This window comes from Buceros rhinoceros, unplaced genomic scaffold, assembly GCF_000710305.1.
Source record: "Buceros rhinoceros silvestris isolate BGI_N320 unplaced genomic scaffold, ASM71030v1 scaffold9674, whole genome shotgun sequence".
Lineage (NCBI taxonomy): Eukaryota > Metazoa > Chordata > Aves > Bucerotiformes > Bucerotidae > Buceros > Buceros rhinoceros.
In genome coordinates this window covers 10,297-28,922 of record NW_010407638.1, presented here as the reverse complement: position 1 = coordinate 28,922, position 18,626 = coordinate 10,297, and the positions used below count along the sequence as shown (strand labels likewise).

General features: G+C 36.2%; 1 protein-coding gene across 1 annotated transcript in view; it reads right to left on the bottom strand.

Moving 5' to 3' along the window:
• Positions 1-18,626, bottom strand: part of POC1B (POC1 centriolar protein B) — a 40,991-nt gene that overhangs the window by 20,381 nt on the left and 1,984 nt on the right. The window contains exons 3-8 of the mRNA XM_010134550.1: positions 18,082-18,189; positions 17,463-17,578; positions 16,947-17,080; positions 16,517-16,585; positions 12,161-12,313; positions 6,219-6,305 (exon numbers count right to left, since the gene is read on the bottom strand). Of these exons, the coding sequence (XP_010132852.1) occupies positions 6,219-6,305; positions 12,161-12,313; positions 16,517-16,585; positions 16,947-17,080; positions 17,463-17,578; positions 18,082-18,189 (667 nt within the window). The remainder of the gene's footprint in view (positions 1-6,218; positions 6,306-12,160; positions 12,314-16,516; positions 16,586-16,946; positions 17,081-17,462; positions 17,579-18,081; positions 18,190-18,626) is intronic.

The window sequence follows — 18,626 nt, the reverse complement described above, 5'->3', positions numbered from 1 at the left end:
CCTAGCCCCACACACTGCAAGCAAAGAGGAGAAAGTCTGTCTGGAGTGTGCTGTAAGCCAATTTTTATTTTTGTTCTACTGCGTTGAACACTTCCGAGTTGTCTTTACAGCATTTATTCTATGTTTTCACAAGACTTAGCATCAGAGATTTGGAGCCTATTTGAAAGGTTTTGGTATGCTCATCTGTGGAAAAGGTGAAGACAGTTTTACCTCAAAACTTTGGAGGAAGGATCTCTTCACATACTGCCTAATTTCATTCCATGTTTGTGATTTGGAGTTCAGATCATGGAGTTGGCAATCAAATATGACTTTACTGCTAACCAGAACAATGGCAGCATATAGAAAAAAATCCATAGCTATTCAAGGAGTGGCCTTTCTTATTTCTCTGTCTGGGAACAAGGAAGATAAGGTGATGGGAGAGACTAAGAAATGCCAATTTTTATCAGAGCCCTTCTGCCAGTGCAGAGCTCAGACTAATTGGCAACTGAGTTTTGGACAAGGAACACAAGCAGGACATTGTCCTCTAAGAAAAAGAGAAAAATGATTCTAGTCTTCCTTTCAAAGGGGTAGTGCCAGAACTTTCCTTTGGTAGAGAAAAAAAGAAAATGTATGAATATCATGCAATGATCAGAGCTTAACTGGAAGGCTAGATGTCCAAGGTCTCAAGCAAACTTTAAATCTATGAACTACAGAGACCTGTTGTGCTTTTGGATGAACTACAACAAGTAGTAAGGGCAACCACTGTGCACAGTGAAGAGCTGTACGAGTTTTACTCTACTGGCTGTTCCCTTCTGAGCTGGACTTGAGCCCCAGGAGATGATCTATGTATAAAATTCCTATTCTTTCCTTTCTTCCTTTTCCCCTCCCCTTAACCTCACTGAGACAGTTGGTGTTTATTTCCATGTAAGGCTGGAGGCAGGAAAGGACATAAATCAGAATAAATTTGAACTTGCATGGTAAGGAAAATATGCAATGTTTCTAGCTTTTAAAATAAAATTGCTTTTGTCATTCTCTTCTACAGGATTCTGGAGTTGTGTTAAGCCATGCAAGGGAAAGACATTACTCCAAGATCTTTTAAAAATAAGATCCCAATAGGAAGCATAGTTGTGTAAGCCTTCATATACATAGAGATGGAAGAATAGATGTAAATCTTGCATTCATAATTTCTGTCTTTGCAAAATATACAGGGTGGTTTTTTAGATTGGGGCTTTTTGTTTAATTTCTAGTTGTACTTAAAATAAAGGCAGGAAAAAAATTGCGTCAAAAATAACGTAAACCCTGAAAAAATATACAGGGAAAGCAATGTGTAAAGGACAAACTGAGGATTCAATTTGAGAGATACTTCTTTTTGCATCAAGACACCTGCTACAAATGCAGGACAGATAAACGAACAATGCCTTACTTTGAAGAATAAAAGTGGCACGTGCTCTTACTTGCTTTCACATATTTTACAAGTTAAGGGCTAGAATTTACTTGGTCACGCTATTTTAAAACATAGTATGTTGCTTTTACTCCAAACAGGAACAATCCCTATCTTTTCCCTTCCAATAATTAATCCAGTCTTAACTTTGTAGAAATTGCACTGTAAATGAACAATAAACGTCTTGTTTTCAGCATTAACTAGCACTGAAAGAGAAAGAATAGCAAACATCTCCCAGCCAGCACAGACATTCTGACTTCCAGATTACAGTACATTGCTTTGCTTCCTCCAAATCCTGTTTACATGAGCAAGGTCAGGGGATGGAACATTACAGAGTCTCTACAGTGATTTCCTGCTGCTGTCAGTAAAAACTACCGAGACATCATCAACTTTCCCTTGTTCCCAACAGCTTATCAGGAACCGGAGGTTACCAATGTATTGCCTTACAGACTTGAAAAAACCCAACTCCCTCAAAACTAAAAGCGATATCAGAGGATGAAACAGGAGGAAATAGTCCCAAAGGGAAACAAGCCTTGCAATTTTTCCTTTTCAATAGCTCAGAAAACAAAGGCAATATTAAGCTTCTTGACATGAGAAGGAGGGATGGGAGAAAGGCAGTAATGCTTTCAGTGTCTTCAATGAGAATGAAAGGAGAAAAAACACACCCAGCCTCAAAACCTCAACCCCAGTTCAGTGAACATTTTCAGAGCCTAAAAGGCTAGAAGACACCTCATTTTTAATAACTGCAACATATGAAGACTCTTACCATTGGAAAAGTCAGTGTATTATGCAAATACCAATTACGCATATATAGCTTGGTTTTATACTGTTTTGGTTACACGCAGGAGAACTGAATAAATGCATCATAAAATCCAAAACTATTTTCCTGACAATAATAATACGCAGACAGGAATTCTTAATGTTTTTATATTTATAATTAAAGTCCAAAAAGAAAGCAGCTCCCTACTGAAGACTGCACTGAAGTTCTACCAATAATGACCAGATTTCCATCACTAAGTTCACAAAGGAACTTGCATCAGTGTGAATCTAAGGTGAAAACAGGTTTTTCACCATGTTTAAAAAGAATTGGCCTCACAGCTTTAAGTTAGAATGCAAGCTGAAAAGGTATTTAGAGGTCAGAGTTTAATAATTTAAAGTGTTTTCTAGCAAAATCCCTATGAGAGCATTCATACCTGCATATCTTGGTTTAATCTCTGAAGTAAGAAAATACAAGTAAATTTAAAAACCCCACATAAGCAGGCATTTTAAGTGTGCAAGTTGTTACAGATTGCTGGCTTCGATGAAGCAAAAAATTAAAATTCCTTGAAAAGAAGAGGAGGAGTGGGAGGAAGAGATAATATCAGTATTTCCTCATACAGATAAAGCTCAAAGTATAAATGAATTGCTAAGAAAATAGCTAAACATATATTTTAAGTTAACAATAAAGAATCAAGAGTGTTAAATTAAATATTTATTTTTCATATTTTCTCCAGACAGACTGTTGTCAAGAACAGATGCCAGTGATACTTAGCTGCATCTTTATCTGGAGTTGTGTGTTCTGTTTTGTTTTGGGCTTCTCAGTATGAGACATTAACATCCTAGTGCAAATCCAGCAGAGGGCAAGCAAGATGGTGAGGGGGCTGGAACATATGATATACAAGAAAAAGCAGAGAGCCAGCTTTGTTCAGCCATAAGAAGGAAGGATACAGGGAGATGTTACTGCCATCTCAAATATCTAATAGGTGGATAGAAAGAAGATAAAGCAAGACACTTTAGAGGACCACTGTAATAGAATTAGAAATAACAGACATGTTAGAACATAGGAAATTCTAGCTACATATTACGAAAGAAAATTCACCAGTCAGACATTAGACCAAGCTGCCCAGAGAGGTGGTGGGATCTACATCCTTACAAATATTAACAAGTGAACTTGATGAGGCCTTTAGGAACTGGATTCAAGTTGGCCATGTTTTAAGGGGAAGGTTATCATCTAACCTCCAGACATCCCTCTCAACCTATATTGCTCTATCATTTTTATTAACAAATCTTTAAAGAAGGGAAGAAACATTTTTACTCTGCCACTAGTCATCTTTGGGACAGTAATAGCATATTTCCTATGACCAGTAGGAAAGGAGAGAGATCCAATACTTGAAGAAGAGATTCTCAATAGGGAGAACACTTTCTCTTATTTCCTGAAGTAGCTTGAGACTTGTGGGAGTTTGCCCGCTTACCATTAGGAATTTTGACAGCCATTCAACAAAACATTATGAAGTTTTATATAGACTTCCAACCTTCCTGCAGGTATTTCAGGCAGCTTTAGGAAACTCATCACAGATCCTACAAAAGCTTCAATGTTGTTGCTTGTCACAAAGAAGCTGGTCTTTAAACACTTGAGACTGATCTGAGAAAGGCTGTATCTCTTCTTCAGCGGAAGAATTAAACATGTTGAGTAGCTACTTCCAGTAGTCCAGGGACTTGCAAAGGCATTTAGTAAATAACTCTTAGACCCTGTTGTGCTACATGCATAATAAAGACATTGAACAAGAACTCTTAAAGATACGTAAGTGCATAGTGCATTTTTCTCTCTACATATATCAGAAGGACAGAAGATCTACTTATGCTAGAGAAAACACTTCAAAAAGAATATGTAGGTACTGATAAGACATTATTGTCATTGATAACCAGTAGGAAAAAGCAACCCAGGATGGCTGAAATCAGGAAGAGGGATGGGGGAGGAAAAGGAATTAGACTAGAGGTTGGTAACCTCAAGTTAGAGGAGTATTAAAAAAAAACCCTACTAAACCACAAACACAGCATCATTCCAGTGAGGACAAACAGAGAAAATCTGGCAGTGAAGGTGGGATGGGAAGAAATCCAGGACCTGCCCTTACCCCTTTGACTTTTATGAAGAACATATGAAGCCTCTGTAGACAGGGCCTCTACACACAGGGGAAATTGAGACAGCTTCAGATGAAAAGGTCCGAGTCACCAAGATCCAAACCCGTTTGGAAATAAGACAAAGATGGATGACTGGCCTGATTAGAGAAACAGGTGATAACCTCACAAAAAACAGAAGCTGGTAATGCAGCAGACAGACACCGGACGGGATGATGACACTAAAAGATGAGTTGACACCAGAAAGTAGAGGAGCAGATAGGTTGGCAAAGTTGGGGAAAGTGTTACTTACTAGGGGAGAGGAAGGATGCTAGTGACAGAGGAAATATGCAAATGGTTTCTGGATTTGTGTCAACAGTGGTGTGCTGGACAGAGCAGTTGCCCTTAAGGCTATAGTTTGAGTAATGAGGATACAGAAATGCTGCTAGGTGGAAAAAGATGCAGATGGTGAATGATGAGATGCAGAAAGGTAAGAATCAACAGTGAACAGAAGATCACTATAATGTGAAAAAGGAGTCATTACTAACATAGTCAAAAGGCATGTATTTCAAAGCAGTACTTTTTTGTAATGAAGATGACTGTAAAGACACCCAGCCAGCAATCAAAAGGATGCTGTCTCTATGGGGTCAACTTATTCCTACTATGAGTCTTAGGCATGAAATTCTATAAACTGCTCTCATATAAAAGAATTAATGCAGGAGATTAAATGATTGGCAGATTTATAGATATGTAACAAAGAATTACAGTGTAACCATACATTTGAATTCTATGATCAGTATCAAGATCAGGAAGTAAGGAACACAAAGTATCTTAAAATGATAGATAGCCAGTGAATTATATCCACCACAATCCAATATCTGTCAAGCTTAAAGACATTTCTGCCAGTTTGCAAATTACTTTTGGCAGAAGTTAAAGAACCGTATTTCCATTGTGAAAACACAACACATCAACTGCTAAACCTTAAAATAGATGAAATTATCATGTCTCAAATAGAAGTTATTATATGATTACTTGTTTTGAACAAAATGTTTCTCTTAAACATTAACCTCTGAATCACGATCTTCAAAAAATGGTCCTAAAGAATTGTATAAAGTATCTTCACCTTTTTATAAATTATTCATGACAAAATAGAACAGCAGAAACCACACCTCGTGTATTAACCCTTCAGCCACGCAAACTCTTGTTGTGGTAACTAAAATTGCTCCAGATACAATTTATGCCTTCACAGGAACAGATTCTGAGCTAAAAGAGAAATTCCCATTTTAACCTAATTCCGGAACAGTACGTCTTTTAGATTTCATACCAGGAGAGCATATTTCTCCTCCTACGAAACTATCATTAAAACATTGCCTTCCTTTCCTCCCACACGCCATACCAATGTCATATGAAGAGCTAACACTAGAAGGATCTAATCCTATGAGTCTGTCTTAAAACGTGTTACTTTTTTTTTTCCTAGAGAACTACAAGATGGCCTTAAAAGGAGAAAAATTAAAACATCATTTTTGGAATTTTATCAATGAGCCAAGTATTCTGAAGGTTTCCCATTATATGCAGATAAAGACAGAATTACAAAAAATATTTGAGAATAAGCCACAAATTTTAACAGTAATATTTAGATACAATTAGCATGGGCTTATAATTAGAACTTCTGCTTAGCATACAGGTAAAATTACTAGTATAATGTGAAAGCTTTGCTATTACACCATCTTCTGGCTAGGTTTGGGAACTGAAAAAAACTTAAGCTGAAAAGTCAGGATATTGAGCTCTAAGCAGTCGACCATATTAAAAAAATATATTTCATTCATATAGACAGGAAGAGCACATTCCTGATAACATGTTAGTGTAAGCTACATCCTCTATTTCCTTTTTCCTTTCCTCCTCCCTCCCCAAGAAAGCAACTTACCGGAATACTGAGAGATGAAGAGAAACTAATTTCTATGACAGGCGGGTCAAGTGTTTGTGTATCAGCCACATCAAAGGCAGGGTTGACCTATTGAAAATTAAATATTATTATTTCAGCATCAGTAGAGAAAGGGAAATGAGACTGAAATAAAAAGGACAACTTCCTACATTAATCACTATTCACTAAGGCCTAGAAACAGGCTTTAAAATTCGTAAACATAAAGGTAGGATGTTACCCTCCAATCATGTAAAATGCAATCATATAATACAGAAAGAAAACACAGATATGCATTTATTAGAGAAATAAAATTTACACTTCATAAACCTCCATAACCCAAAACTAACTGAGGGGATTCCTACTACAAGAGGTCCAAGTATTAAGGAACTGATTTACATAACAACTCAATAAAAATGAAGTTAAAAATATTAGTTTGAAGTAGATTGACTAAGACAGCTAACTCAAAACCTGCCCAAGGCTGAAGCCATGCAATTATCAGAATGGCCAATGATGATGCTGAAACACTGAACAGTAAGAAGCATTCAAAACACTTCCCAACTCTGTAATTGTCAATAAATGTGCTTTTGAAAGTTTTTGCATCTGACCAACACCTATAAGGGCTTTGAGTTTTACTTTCCAGGGTCAATTACTTGTGGGTGCTGTTGTAGGCCATCGTTCCTAATCTTCCTGCCAGCAAGAGAACTGCCCTTGACACAAGGGGAGTATTGTCCTGGATAACTCTGGACTTGAGAGCTGCCTTCTAGCAATGATCCTCAATTGGCTTGTTACAGTTCAAGGAAAGCACTAGCCCTCCACTTGTGGAGGTTTCCAACTACAGCTTTGCCCCATTCTCTTTTTATGCTACACTGGTCCCGTGCCTGTTGTAGTTTATTTAGAGCACATCCTCATTCAGAGTCTCATACCGTAGCTTGTGAGTCCCACTACCATTCAGCTTGAGCTACGATCAGTGTGGTTGCAGCCACACTGGCTCAGCAATGCATAGGAATCTGTGCACCAAGCCAGGCCCTAAACCTGAGGTGCCTTGCTGACGCGAGTACATCCTTAGCACCAAAGCTGAAAGTGAGCACATGCGTAGCAGCCCAGATCAGTCAGTTCCCAACTCACACACAAGCTGCTCAAGTCATCTATCACAATAGACAGAATGTCGACATACTTGCTTCTTGTGTGCCAACTCTGGTTGTCAAAATAACTCGAAAAAGCACGGTTGTTGAAAACAGGTAGGAGGTGACACTGAAACCTGCAATAAGTTAACTGGCCAAACACAAACCACGCTGTTCTTAAAAACACAGAAAAAACTGCTTTATACTGGGATAATGTCAGAGACGATTGATCAGATGTCGTCACAACATCTGTGATTTTGACATGTTAATATCACAGCTGGACTACTTGCTTGCTGTTGGTTATAGGAATTAACCTATATCTTTAGCAATATTTTCCTAATGTCCTTTCCTGAAAGTGTAGCATTAACAAAAACATAAGAGAACATAGTTCAAAAAAGCTGTTGCTTCTAAATTATCAAAATATCCTCCCTATAAAAATCTGTGTGAGCATTTTCGCTGCCGTTGTATTATCTAAGTGTATCACAGCCTAATACGTTTTCCCTCTCAGCATGATGATATATGGAAGTACATGAACTGACAAAATTCATAAAAGGACTAGATGACTTTTAAATCACCAAGAAGTCTGGTGTAGTAAAGAGAAATGAAGTTTCCCCTTTTCAACTTTTTATCAGTAATCCAACAGTGGCCTTAGAGACAGCATTAATTCCAACCATCCTACTTGAAAGTGAAAAAAAGAAAAATCCCCAAACTCACACTTGCCTAGTGACAGGATATTTTAATTGCTGAAAATCTGTAGTTATCAGAATCAAGCGTTGCTTTCTTCCAATTTTATCAAATAGACTTGGTAGAAAGGGAGAAAGGAGAACTAAAGCCAGGTAACATGGTCTAAGTAATAACTTTCCATTTATCTGAAAGTTCTGCCATTTTAACTGGATTTGTCCTTTAGTTTTTTCTCTATAGAAACATCATTAATGAAAGTCCTCTCTGCATATAAAATCGCTTACCACTTCAGAGTTAAGGTGAGGAAGAGGGGAACTGCAAATTTTACTTTTTTTCCCCCTTTATAGATACACCTTATCTATTTAATAGACAATTGTCCTAAAAGAGCTTATATTTGTCTAGTGCAAAGCACGACCAAGGTCATTTGCTTCTGACCTTTAGCCAGCTGTGTAATAAATATAACTTACACATCATCTGAGTGCCAATTGTACTATGGGCAACTAAGCCTAAAGTCTTTTTCTGACATGCTGTTGGCATAGAAGAGACGACAATGCACCTGCAAGACTCTGCAGAAGAAGGACAGCAGGTGCCTATCAGCTATCGATACTCTAATGCAGAGGAGCTGCTGTAATATTATTACTAACAGCTCTTGAAACATCTTATTTGAGATAGTATCTCCTTGTTCTATACAGAGATATTTTAGAATGAGTTTAATGTTTCTCTTGATATAGGATTGCTAAAAAAATACATGGTATGATTAAATTAAGAAAACATGCTTTTTATGTGGAAGTGTCACACCCTAGAGCTGGAATGAAAGTCTCCTCCACATATAGATTTGCTTTATAAGAAATAAAGGGGTGATGAGGGGCATTGCAAACACTGACTAGGGGTGCAGAAACTGTGATAGGCCATATTAAAAGATATATCTATATACAGAGATATATAAAATTGTTAAGGAACAAGTAAGATATAGCAAAGTGACTAAAGAAAGAGCACAAAAACATGAAAGCTGTGGCTAAACCCTTCTTGCAAATATTCATGTTCAATATTGCACTAAAAATTAATGAGGTAATGGAATGAAGGTAAGTGTAAAAGTTTCAAATGATGACATTTCCTGACAAGGTGATGTAGTTGGCTGTCAGATCATCTCACCAAACATTTGAAAAAACTTAACTTTAATAAATAAGATAGAAAATTCAGAATACTAAAAAGCAAGGTAAAGAGAACTGTCGTGTATTAAAGGTTTTCAAAAACACTCTTCCAAAGCTTTCCTTTAATTACCTGGTATAAGTGTACATATAAGTATTTTCATTAGCTTCTTCCAATACAATAAAATGATCACATTTTCATCCATAGCACAAGATATATTTGAAGGAAGGTTTCTGAACAACCTTTGATATAAGGAAGTACAGATTGCTAAATAGTGAAGTGGAGTGAAACCAAAATACATCACTTAAAGTGAGAGGCAGGAACTAGGATCACTGCTTAGGAGAGAGAACTAGGAGAAGAACAAAAGAAGGCGGCTAACTAAGTATGTGATTCTTAGCCATATGCTTTCTGTAAACAATTATGCCCCTTTATTGATTTTAATAAAGTATTCCCAATTTAAAAAAAAACCCACCCCTGCCACCTCTCACTTTATTTTTATAATGCATTTCAGAAAACACTGGCGTTACATCAAAAAACAAAAACTTAATAAAATTAAAAGAGGAAGTTACTCACACTGAATATTTCCTAGGAAAATTACGTAATTAGCTCTAAAATAATCTCACCAAACACACAAAGAGAAATTTAGCTTTCAGTTGGACTAAACACTGTTTAGTGTTTAGCCAAGGAAGCCATATATTCTTATTTCTACTGCCACCTAGTGTATATTCGGGTTTTCTTCATCTAAGAAAATATTTACAACTGAAATTACACGGAAAATTTTAAAATGAAAGTAACAACAGCTTTTCATGCTCAAGATAAACTCTACACATCTTAACATGTTCAAATCTCAATGCTGCCTTTTTAAAGGAAACATTTTTATATTCCATCTGCTTTGAAGAGGTCTTTAGTATATGAAACACTAATTATGTACAAATATAGGCAATTCAGAAATACAACTGTCACCAAGTGGAATGCATTTCTTTTAGTATATGGCACTGAAACTGCATTACTGACTAGACATACTATTTTCAAATATCTCTAAAAGCTCCTTAATTCAAAGGGAGACAATGACTAGAATTTCACTCAGCTAAATTTAGACGTGCTGTTAGACACCTGTATCTCAGCTGGTCACACAAGATTACCTCTATGGTCAATGGAAAAAAGTAGATGTCTTCAGAGAACGAATAATTTACTTACATTTCCTAATTGTCTGAATAATTGTAATGGTTTTAAGCTTTAAACATCTACTTAAATATTCAAGAATCACACTGATCAGTGCAGCTGCAGAACAGTTGTAAAAATTTTTATAGAGTCAAGAACATGAATATCAACACTGCATTAAAATTCAGCCTACTGCTGGTCTGAAGAGGAGGGAGATACAACTAAGGAATTTCTTATAGAAGTTAAATATGCTTCAAAAAGTAGGCAGGAAGAAAGAAAAAAAAAAACTAAAGAAGGTATCTTAAATATTACTGGCTCTGTGTAGAGCTTTCAAGAGCTAATAAGGAAAAGTTCTGAGGAAAGGTGAAAGTACACTCAAGCTCCACATTTCAGTCACTATCCAGAAGGCAAAATACCAGGTGATACCATCAATTCATAATGCTCTTGTGCAACCTATTTAGTTCAAAACAGCATTTCCAACCAGTGACGTGAAAAGACTACCACTGCCTCTCTGAAACCAGCTGAATAAATTGAGTAATGCCAGCTCCATTTTTTTGTGTACTATTTTCCCAGAACCAGATTCTGGAATAGCAGGAACCTTGCCCTGTTTAGGAAACTGGGGCTAGAAAAGTAAAACCTACCCAAAATCAACAAGAAACCTGGAGAAGCATGAGACTTTAGAAATTTTAAAAAAAGCATGGACAGAATTACTTCCCTATTGAATTCTGTCTGTACCTCTGTTGAATTTTTGTGTTCTACCACTTTGAACTCTAACATAAGGCAATCCATCTTCATCCTTGCTATAGGAGGACTAAACCTATCCAGTTCAGCACAACTTGGGGCAATGGATTATAACACATCTCACGTGTCTAGATGAAAACTTCTAGTGTTTCATCTTCTTAAATATTTCCTCCTGTAACTGCAAATTACAGTATTTCTAGTCCCACTATGCTATGCTATACTCTGGAGCATTTTGCCTTACCACAACAACAAAAAAACCTATTAACTTTCATGAGACAGACAGAAGCTCAGCAGAAACATGGAAAAGACAGATGGAACAACAAAAACTTGGTAACTTAGCTTTAACACTATCTAAACTATTATACCACTACATCAATTCTGAAAATAAGCTGCAAAAGAGATCCTATTTACCTATTTAGCATAGCTTTCAGACAACCTGACAAATGATATTTTCCAAATACAGATAGAATACTTGACACTTTGGTTTCCTAATTCACAGTACTTCCCAGAATTGCTGGTAGAAGGTTTGACAGAAAAAGTAGCTGTAGAATGAAATTATCAGAAAAATTAGTCTACACAGAGCTGCTACTCTGTAGTGACATAAACCCACACTACTAGCCTAGAAAGGCTTTCTAAATTTTTAGGTAGATATCAAGATCTTCTCACGATACATAAAGGTCTTGGAAAGAGCAACAGCTTGTGACAATCAGGTATTTGACTTTCAGTTACAAAGCCACCTTGTCCTGCCTATGATCACGTATTTTGAGTAGTATCCTAAAGCTCACTAAAGAGCTTGCTCCTGCAACAGTCCGACATATTACTTCAGAAATCAGACTATCATCTATGTTTTGTTTAAATCGGGTGTAGAGTACAGACGTATGCAAAAAGCGTGAAAGAAATTCACCAGGATAAATCTGACAGCATCAGCTAGCCTAGTAATCTTAATGTGGATTCATAAGCTATGGTCACTTCCAAAGTATTTTACATAACAAAAAGCTCTCTGGTATACATAGGACACGTTTAACTATAAATGTTAGACAGACAGTGTTTACAAATGCTAGTTTCCTATATTAGAATACTTACTGCACTCACCTCAACTGAATGAAGTTTTTCATCATGGAGGTGAGGTGACCTTGGGTAAACATCAAGAAGATGAGGAGGCTCATCAATATGTACTCTTCTCATATGGTGTTTAAGAACATCTTTATAATCAAATGAATCAAAGTTAGTTTTCCACAGTAATATCTGTAAGAAGCCATCATATCAGTAAGTAATCAAAGCATATTTAGTGACCAAAACATAACTATTCAGTGAAGTCTGTTATTACTAATAGATCACATCAGAATGAGCCCGCTGTCATTACTTAGTCTGATCTCTACTACAACACAGGCACTTCCGAGTGTCTTGTATTTCAAGTTTAACAGATGTGGTTCAATCTACTAAAAAAAGTCTAAAAGAAGTCTCGATAACCATAAAATAAAGTACAGTCCGCTGGGACAAAAGTTTGCCAAGTTATTTTTCTGCCATATCAAGGGGTCATACACTATCAAATTTCTCTCCCTTATAAAGGTTTACAGGTCAAACAAGTTTGAGGAAACAGAAGAAATGAGTCTACAGAACTCTAAAGCACCTGGTTCCAGTGCTTTAGCAACAGAAATTTATTTTCTGAACCTTGCCCAACTACATTCAAGGTAGAAACCATATACAACAGCCACCCCACGAGCAAATGCAGACGTAAGGTAGTAGAATGCAGATGCAAGATAGCAGACTACCTTCTATCTGGCCTTATGGATAGGCCATGAAACCAAATCATAATGCACAATATCGCACACTGTCAAGAGTCACTAAACAATTTTATATGTAAGTAATTTAATTAAATTTACCACAAGTTTACATGATTTGTGTCATCTTTGTTACTGTAAGTGCTAAGAGAAAAAAGAAAATAAAAAAGGAAGTTTATAACACTTCAAAGATACCAGTTTCCAAAGTCTGAAGTTGAATTTGTTTCCTCTAATTTAGGAAACAGCTTTAAAGACAGGACCATGATCCGACTTAAAATTACTTGCCTGTCCAGCCAAAATTTTTTTAAAATCCATTAAATGTATTTTTCAGAAATTTATAAACTATACATAAGCAGCACAAATCACAGGTTTGCTCACAGAAATTCCAAGCAGACTAAATCACATTTTTAATGTACTCCTAAGTAGCTGCATTGTCGCAAGTTCATCTCAGGTTCAGCATCTGTGATTCACGATTCTGTTGAGTGGAAGACCCTAAATATACACTGGGAGACACACTACACCAATAAAGATGGACCCAAACTGATTCAGACAGTAGTATCAGTGAAAGCAGAATGTGTGGATCTCAGTACAAACTATATAAACCTGCCTCAGAACCTGGCACTTGCAGGGCAGTTAGGTGATAGATTAGTTGATTCACAGCAGCTCACTGAGGGAGGTCCTGCTCTCTTCAGTTGTGAAGTTCTTCTACCTCCATTGCCCAATCCAGTATAAAGTTACCCACATTTATGCAGCTTTCCCCTGTTTTTTCAGTCTAATTTTCTGCTGGTTTAGCAATTCAAACTGGCTCAACACTGAGTGTAAGCAAGGATATATAGGCAGGAGGCAGCAGAAGTAGGATCTTTCATCAGTGGTGAGCATCTGAGCAGCTTGAGCACTAAATGTGTTTCATTTTGCTCTAAAGGGGAAGGTCACGCCACTGCAGCTTCATCATTACAGATAAAAAAATAAATTAATAAGAATAAAGCCAGTATGAAGACATCTGTATATGCTTTGAGTGTCGCAACTACAGTGTAAAAGCAATAATGCACAACTCTAGAAAACTAGTTATTCCATAAGGAGTTATTTTCCTTTATGTCAATGCAGTCACCAGACACAGTAGTTGTCTCTTCTATATGGTAAGAACTGAATTAACAGCACAGACTGCTACCTTCCAAAGGAATAGGTATAAAGTAAAAGCTCTTATATCTTCCATGAAAGCAGATAAATAGTCATGTGCACATATAGCCAAGAAGTGTGAAGAGCATGAACTTCAGAACTTCACATATATGATGAGGTTTTTTTTGATTGAGGAAAGAAATAAAAGATTATTCAGTGCTTGTTTCAAATATGTAATGTGGTTCTGAACAAAGCTGTCAGCTGGCTCCAACCAGAAAGAAACTGGAAACTAGAGACAGAGATATTTGCTTTCCTTCTTTGACGGAGAAAAAAAACTCCAGATTTTATCTGTTGTTTGAGAATGTAATACGCGTACAGAGCAGGTAATCTGTGGTAATTTTAATGAATCAGCTGCCTCCAACTCATGCTGCGGACACACACTATCTTCTGGATGCTGCACAAGGGAAAGATGATAACACTTTTATGGCTAGCCCTTGCTCATCAGCTTGACATTGCCAATCTGTCAGCAGAACTCTTCAAATTAATACAGCCTACATTTACAGTAAGCCAATTTAATTCAATCAGTGACTCAAGAAAGAGGTCCCATAACTATTCTCCTGGCAGACCTCGAAGAGGGCTGTGGATAGGTCAGCAAAAAAGCATGTTTGTGGAGTACAGGTATATATACACCAAAAAAAAAAAAAAAAAATGGACACTGAGGAATAAACTTACCAGAGCTAAAGACAATGCATATGCAATTACCACACAATATTGAGCACTGCACATTTTGAAACTTGTAATACAAAGGTGAAAGTTGCAGCAAAATAAGTAGCCCTCTCCCACCTGAATGTTCATAAGAAAAAGTGAAAAGCTTCAACAGATAAAAATAGCCTTTCTGCAAGGTAAATAAAACCAGGATTCATTACTAGACCTACTATGACTACTTCAATTCCGCTGGAATGAAACTGGATGAGTCATCTTATAGATTTTTGCACTTACTCCATGATCCCATGTGCCACCATCTCTACACCATAAAGTCAGAGGAGGAGAAAGGCAATGACATGACTGTCAATCGGGGACACCAAATTCAAAGGAACCTTGCAATACGACAGGCATTCCCAGGGTATTGCTGGCATTTAATTGGGAGGTTGAGTTAGGCTTAATACTGTAGGTTCTTTTCATCACTGTAGCTACTCAAATGAACACTGTCATGTGACCTAGTTTAATACATGCACTTCATTTCCTCTCAAGTTAAGATATATCAGTTGTCATAAAATGCAAAAGAAAATACTCCTGAAAAATTCAGGATTACAGTTCAGGATTACCTAGGAATCAAAGTTTCATTTTGGAACCGAAAAATTCTCATAAAAAAGCCTTTAGTATGGAAATGAAGAGTCATGAGACTATTATTAGTCATTAGACTAGAGACTCAAAGAATAAACACCTTTTCCCATTTTTTTTTTTCCTGCTTGTAAGAAGCAGCGCCAAGACTTGCAGTTATTGGAAAAGTTAAAACATTAGCAAACTTCCAATAGTAATTTTACAAATGTCTTGTGATAGAAAGCAATTTTAATTTTTTTTCTTTGAGTCCTTTTGAGTCATTCTACCTAAAGCATTAAGTAAAAACCAGAAACAGACTATATATTTGCTAATAATACCGAAGGTTTTAATTGAGAAGTATTTATTATTTTCCAAGACTATCTCTGTTCCTATCTGAAACATTTAAAACTCCACAAAACAGAATATAAACATGATTTACAGTAAAATCAAGAGACCTTAATTTCTAGAGCATGGCTTTTCTATGTCTACGTTGAGCTTTTAGTATTTTATAACAAGAAATAATGAAAAAGACAAGATTAAGGAACATTTCGGACTGTGAAACTCTAAACCTTGAGCTACAAAAGTTCTTTCAAGATCTGACAGAGATGATTCCAAGCTTGACAGTATTTTTGTATTATGAGATTTATCACAGCAGATGAAGATTAATTATATGATTTGCTATTTCATTTAACTTTAACTGCTCAAATAACTTTTCCCTGTACAAAATCCAGTACTTTGCTGTTTCGCATATGTAAATTAGCAAAACTAACACAAGATTTTTTCCCCAGTTCTAGCCAAAGTTTTCCCAGTAGAACAACTTAATTCTTACAATTACAGAGTAGTGACTTAAAGAAGTGAAAACCTAATGGAGCATGTAGGTGTTAATACTGGTTGCAACGTCACTACTTTGTTGACACCGAATTGCAGCACTTGAAATATTTCTATTTAAAAAGCATTCATTTACTTTAATATGTAAAACAGAAATGGTTAGCATTGTGGTCTTCTCATTGAAGCATCCAATTGAAAGAAGTCAAGATAAATTTTTTTAAATGTGTTTATAATTTTTCTCTTCAAATTTAACTTTGGGCTAAACAAAGTCTGCGTAACACGCTGCTAGAGAGAACACATAACATGCTAATTACAATATGCTGACACGTGTCGTACTATATTTAAGTCCCATCCACTGTAACAAACATTAAAACATTTAATATGAAGAGACAATACCACAAACCTGAGCATCTGCTCCACCTGAGGCAAATTTTTCACCAGCTTTTGAAAAAGCCACAGAAAGTACAGGTCCCTGAAAAAAAAAATCATACAGTAAAATAACGCTATTACTGTAATAATGGTATTTTAATGCAGAGAGAAAAAACACATATGCCATTATCTAACATAGAATTTTCAATTTTAATAAATAAGGAGCAATTTAACTGCAGTAAAATCTTTGCAAAACAACTTGACTGAAGAGCTATATTAAAATTGATGCGTTTCCTTATGCACTTGTGACACTATGTATTAATACAACTCTTTGCTGTCCACTAAAGTTTAACTGCAAGCTGCAGTTAGATACAAAGGCATGATGGCATAAACGTTACTTCCCTTTTGAAAAGATACTGAATAATCTATTAAGATTTCCATTTAAATAGGATTATTGTATATACCTTGTGTCCATGAAGAGTGTAAATAAGTCTTCCTTCTAAGAGGTCCAAAATCTTAAGGGTACCATCGGTAGAAGCAGTGATGAGATAGTTACCAGAAGGATGGAATGATATACAATTAACCCCTGCTCTGTGAACTAATTTACAGAAGACAATATTCAAAGTCTGTAGATATCTAACAGAAAATGTACACTTCCTTTGATCTTTTCTACTTCCCGAAGAAGAATCTACTTCATTTAAGGAAAAAAAAAACAAACAACATGCTGGGGCATAGCAGACTCTCCAAAGCATTTGCTTAGTTCTGTTCTAAAATTTAAGAGAAGCATTCCAAAGGAATAATCAGGATTCGGTTGGATATTTATGGTTGCTAGACTACAAAAACATTACTTACAAAAAGCCAATGTGATCTGTTTGTCCCCCTCCCCCAGTAAGAAATGAAATTATATAATCTAGATAAATCACGTTTCATTGCAAAGAGCTCCATTCTAAAGAAAACACAACAAACTACATTGTTTTTACCTTTGTAGTGCTGCAGTAGCTTGTTCATTCGAACATCCCACAATTTCACCGTATGATTGGAACCTGCAGAAGCTATACACGTACCACTTGGGTCAAAATCCACAAAATTTGCAAATCTAAATTTAATTAATGAAAACAGATTAATTATGTGTTTCCATAGAAATATTTTGGTATAATATATACATATAAACCCCACAATATTAAGACTGAGTTGTCACAAACTGGTGTGGAATCCACATGTACAGAAACACTAATAAGGTATTGCAAGCAACAGAAATAAGTGTAAAAAACTAAGATGTGCATAATAAATCAGACTGTGTAATCCAGCTCTTGTTAAAAAGATAGTGTAATTGCCCCGATTCAAGCCTTCACAGTTTGTGTTGGAGTACAAAGTTCCTAGAAGGAAGTGCTGCAAAGAGTTTGTAAGCAGCAAGTAAAAAAATTCTGTCTAGCAGAATATATAGCTATAACAAACTTTTAATTTGGAAAAAGGATAGAGATGGCAGCTATTAAATCAGCAAATTTATAGCATATATATAAACGTTACTACCACAAGACATGAATTTATTCTCATCAAAATTATACATTTACATCTCTCCTCTCTTCTACTAGAACTTACCCTCCATAATCTAAGAAGCTATCAATACAAATTTTATTTCTTGTATCCCAGATCTTAACAGATTTATCCTCACTGCAAGATACTATTAGTCTTCCATCAGATGAATATCTGAAACATATGAGCATATACATTACTAAACAACTACCAGATCAGCATTAGAGATTACCAGATACTACCAGATCAGCATTAGAGTCATAAGTAGCAAACACCAGAACCAAGCAAGCCTGTGTGGAATAAAAATTTGTAGCATTCAAAGGACATTTGAATTTCTCATGTTTCTCGTGGAGTAATAAAACTGCCCCTGCTCTTCCCCCCTTCATTTCACAGTCAGCTACAATGAAAAACAGAGGCATAAGCAAGAGAAAGGGAGGTGGGGGTTGTGTGTGTGTTTGTAACAGCAGCCTAAGGTTGTCACTTCAGCTACCAAAGAGATTATTATAGAAAGCTATAGGCAAAAAGAAAAAGAGGACACAGTAGAACCTCACATTTGATTTTAACCTACATATATACTCTCCTGTGAGTTCTCACTAGACTTAAAAACTGTC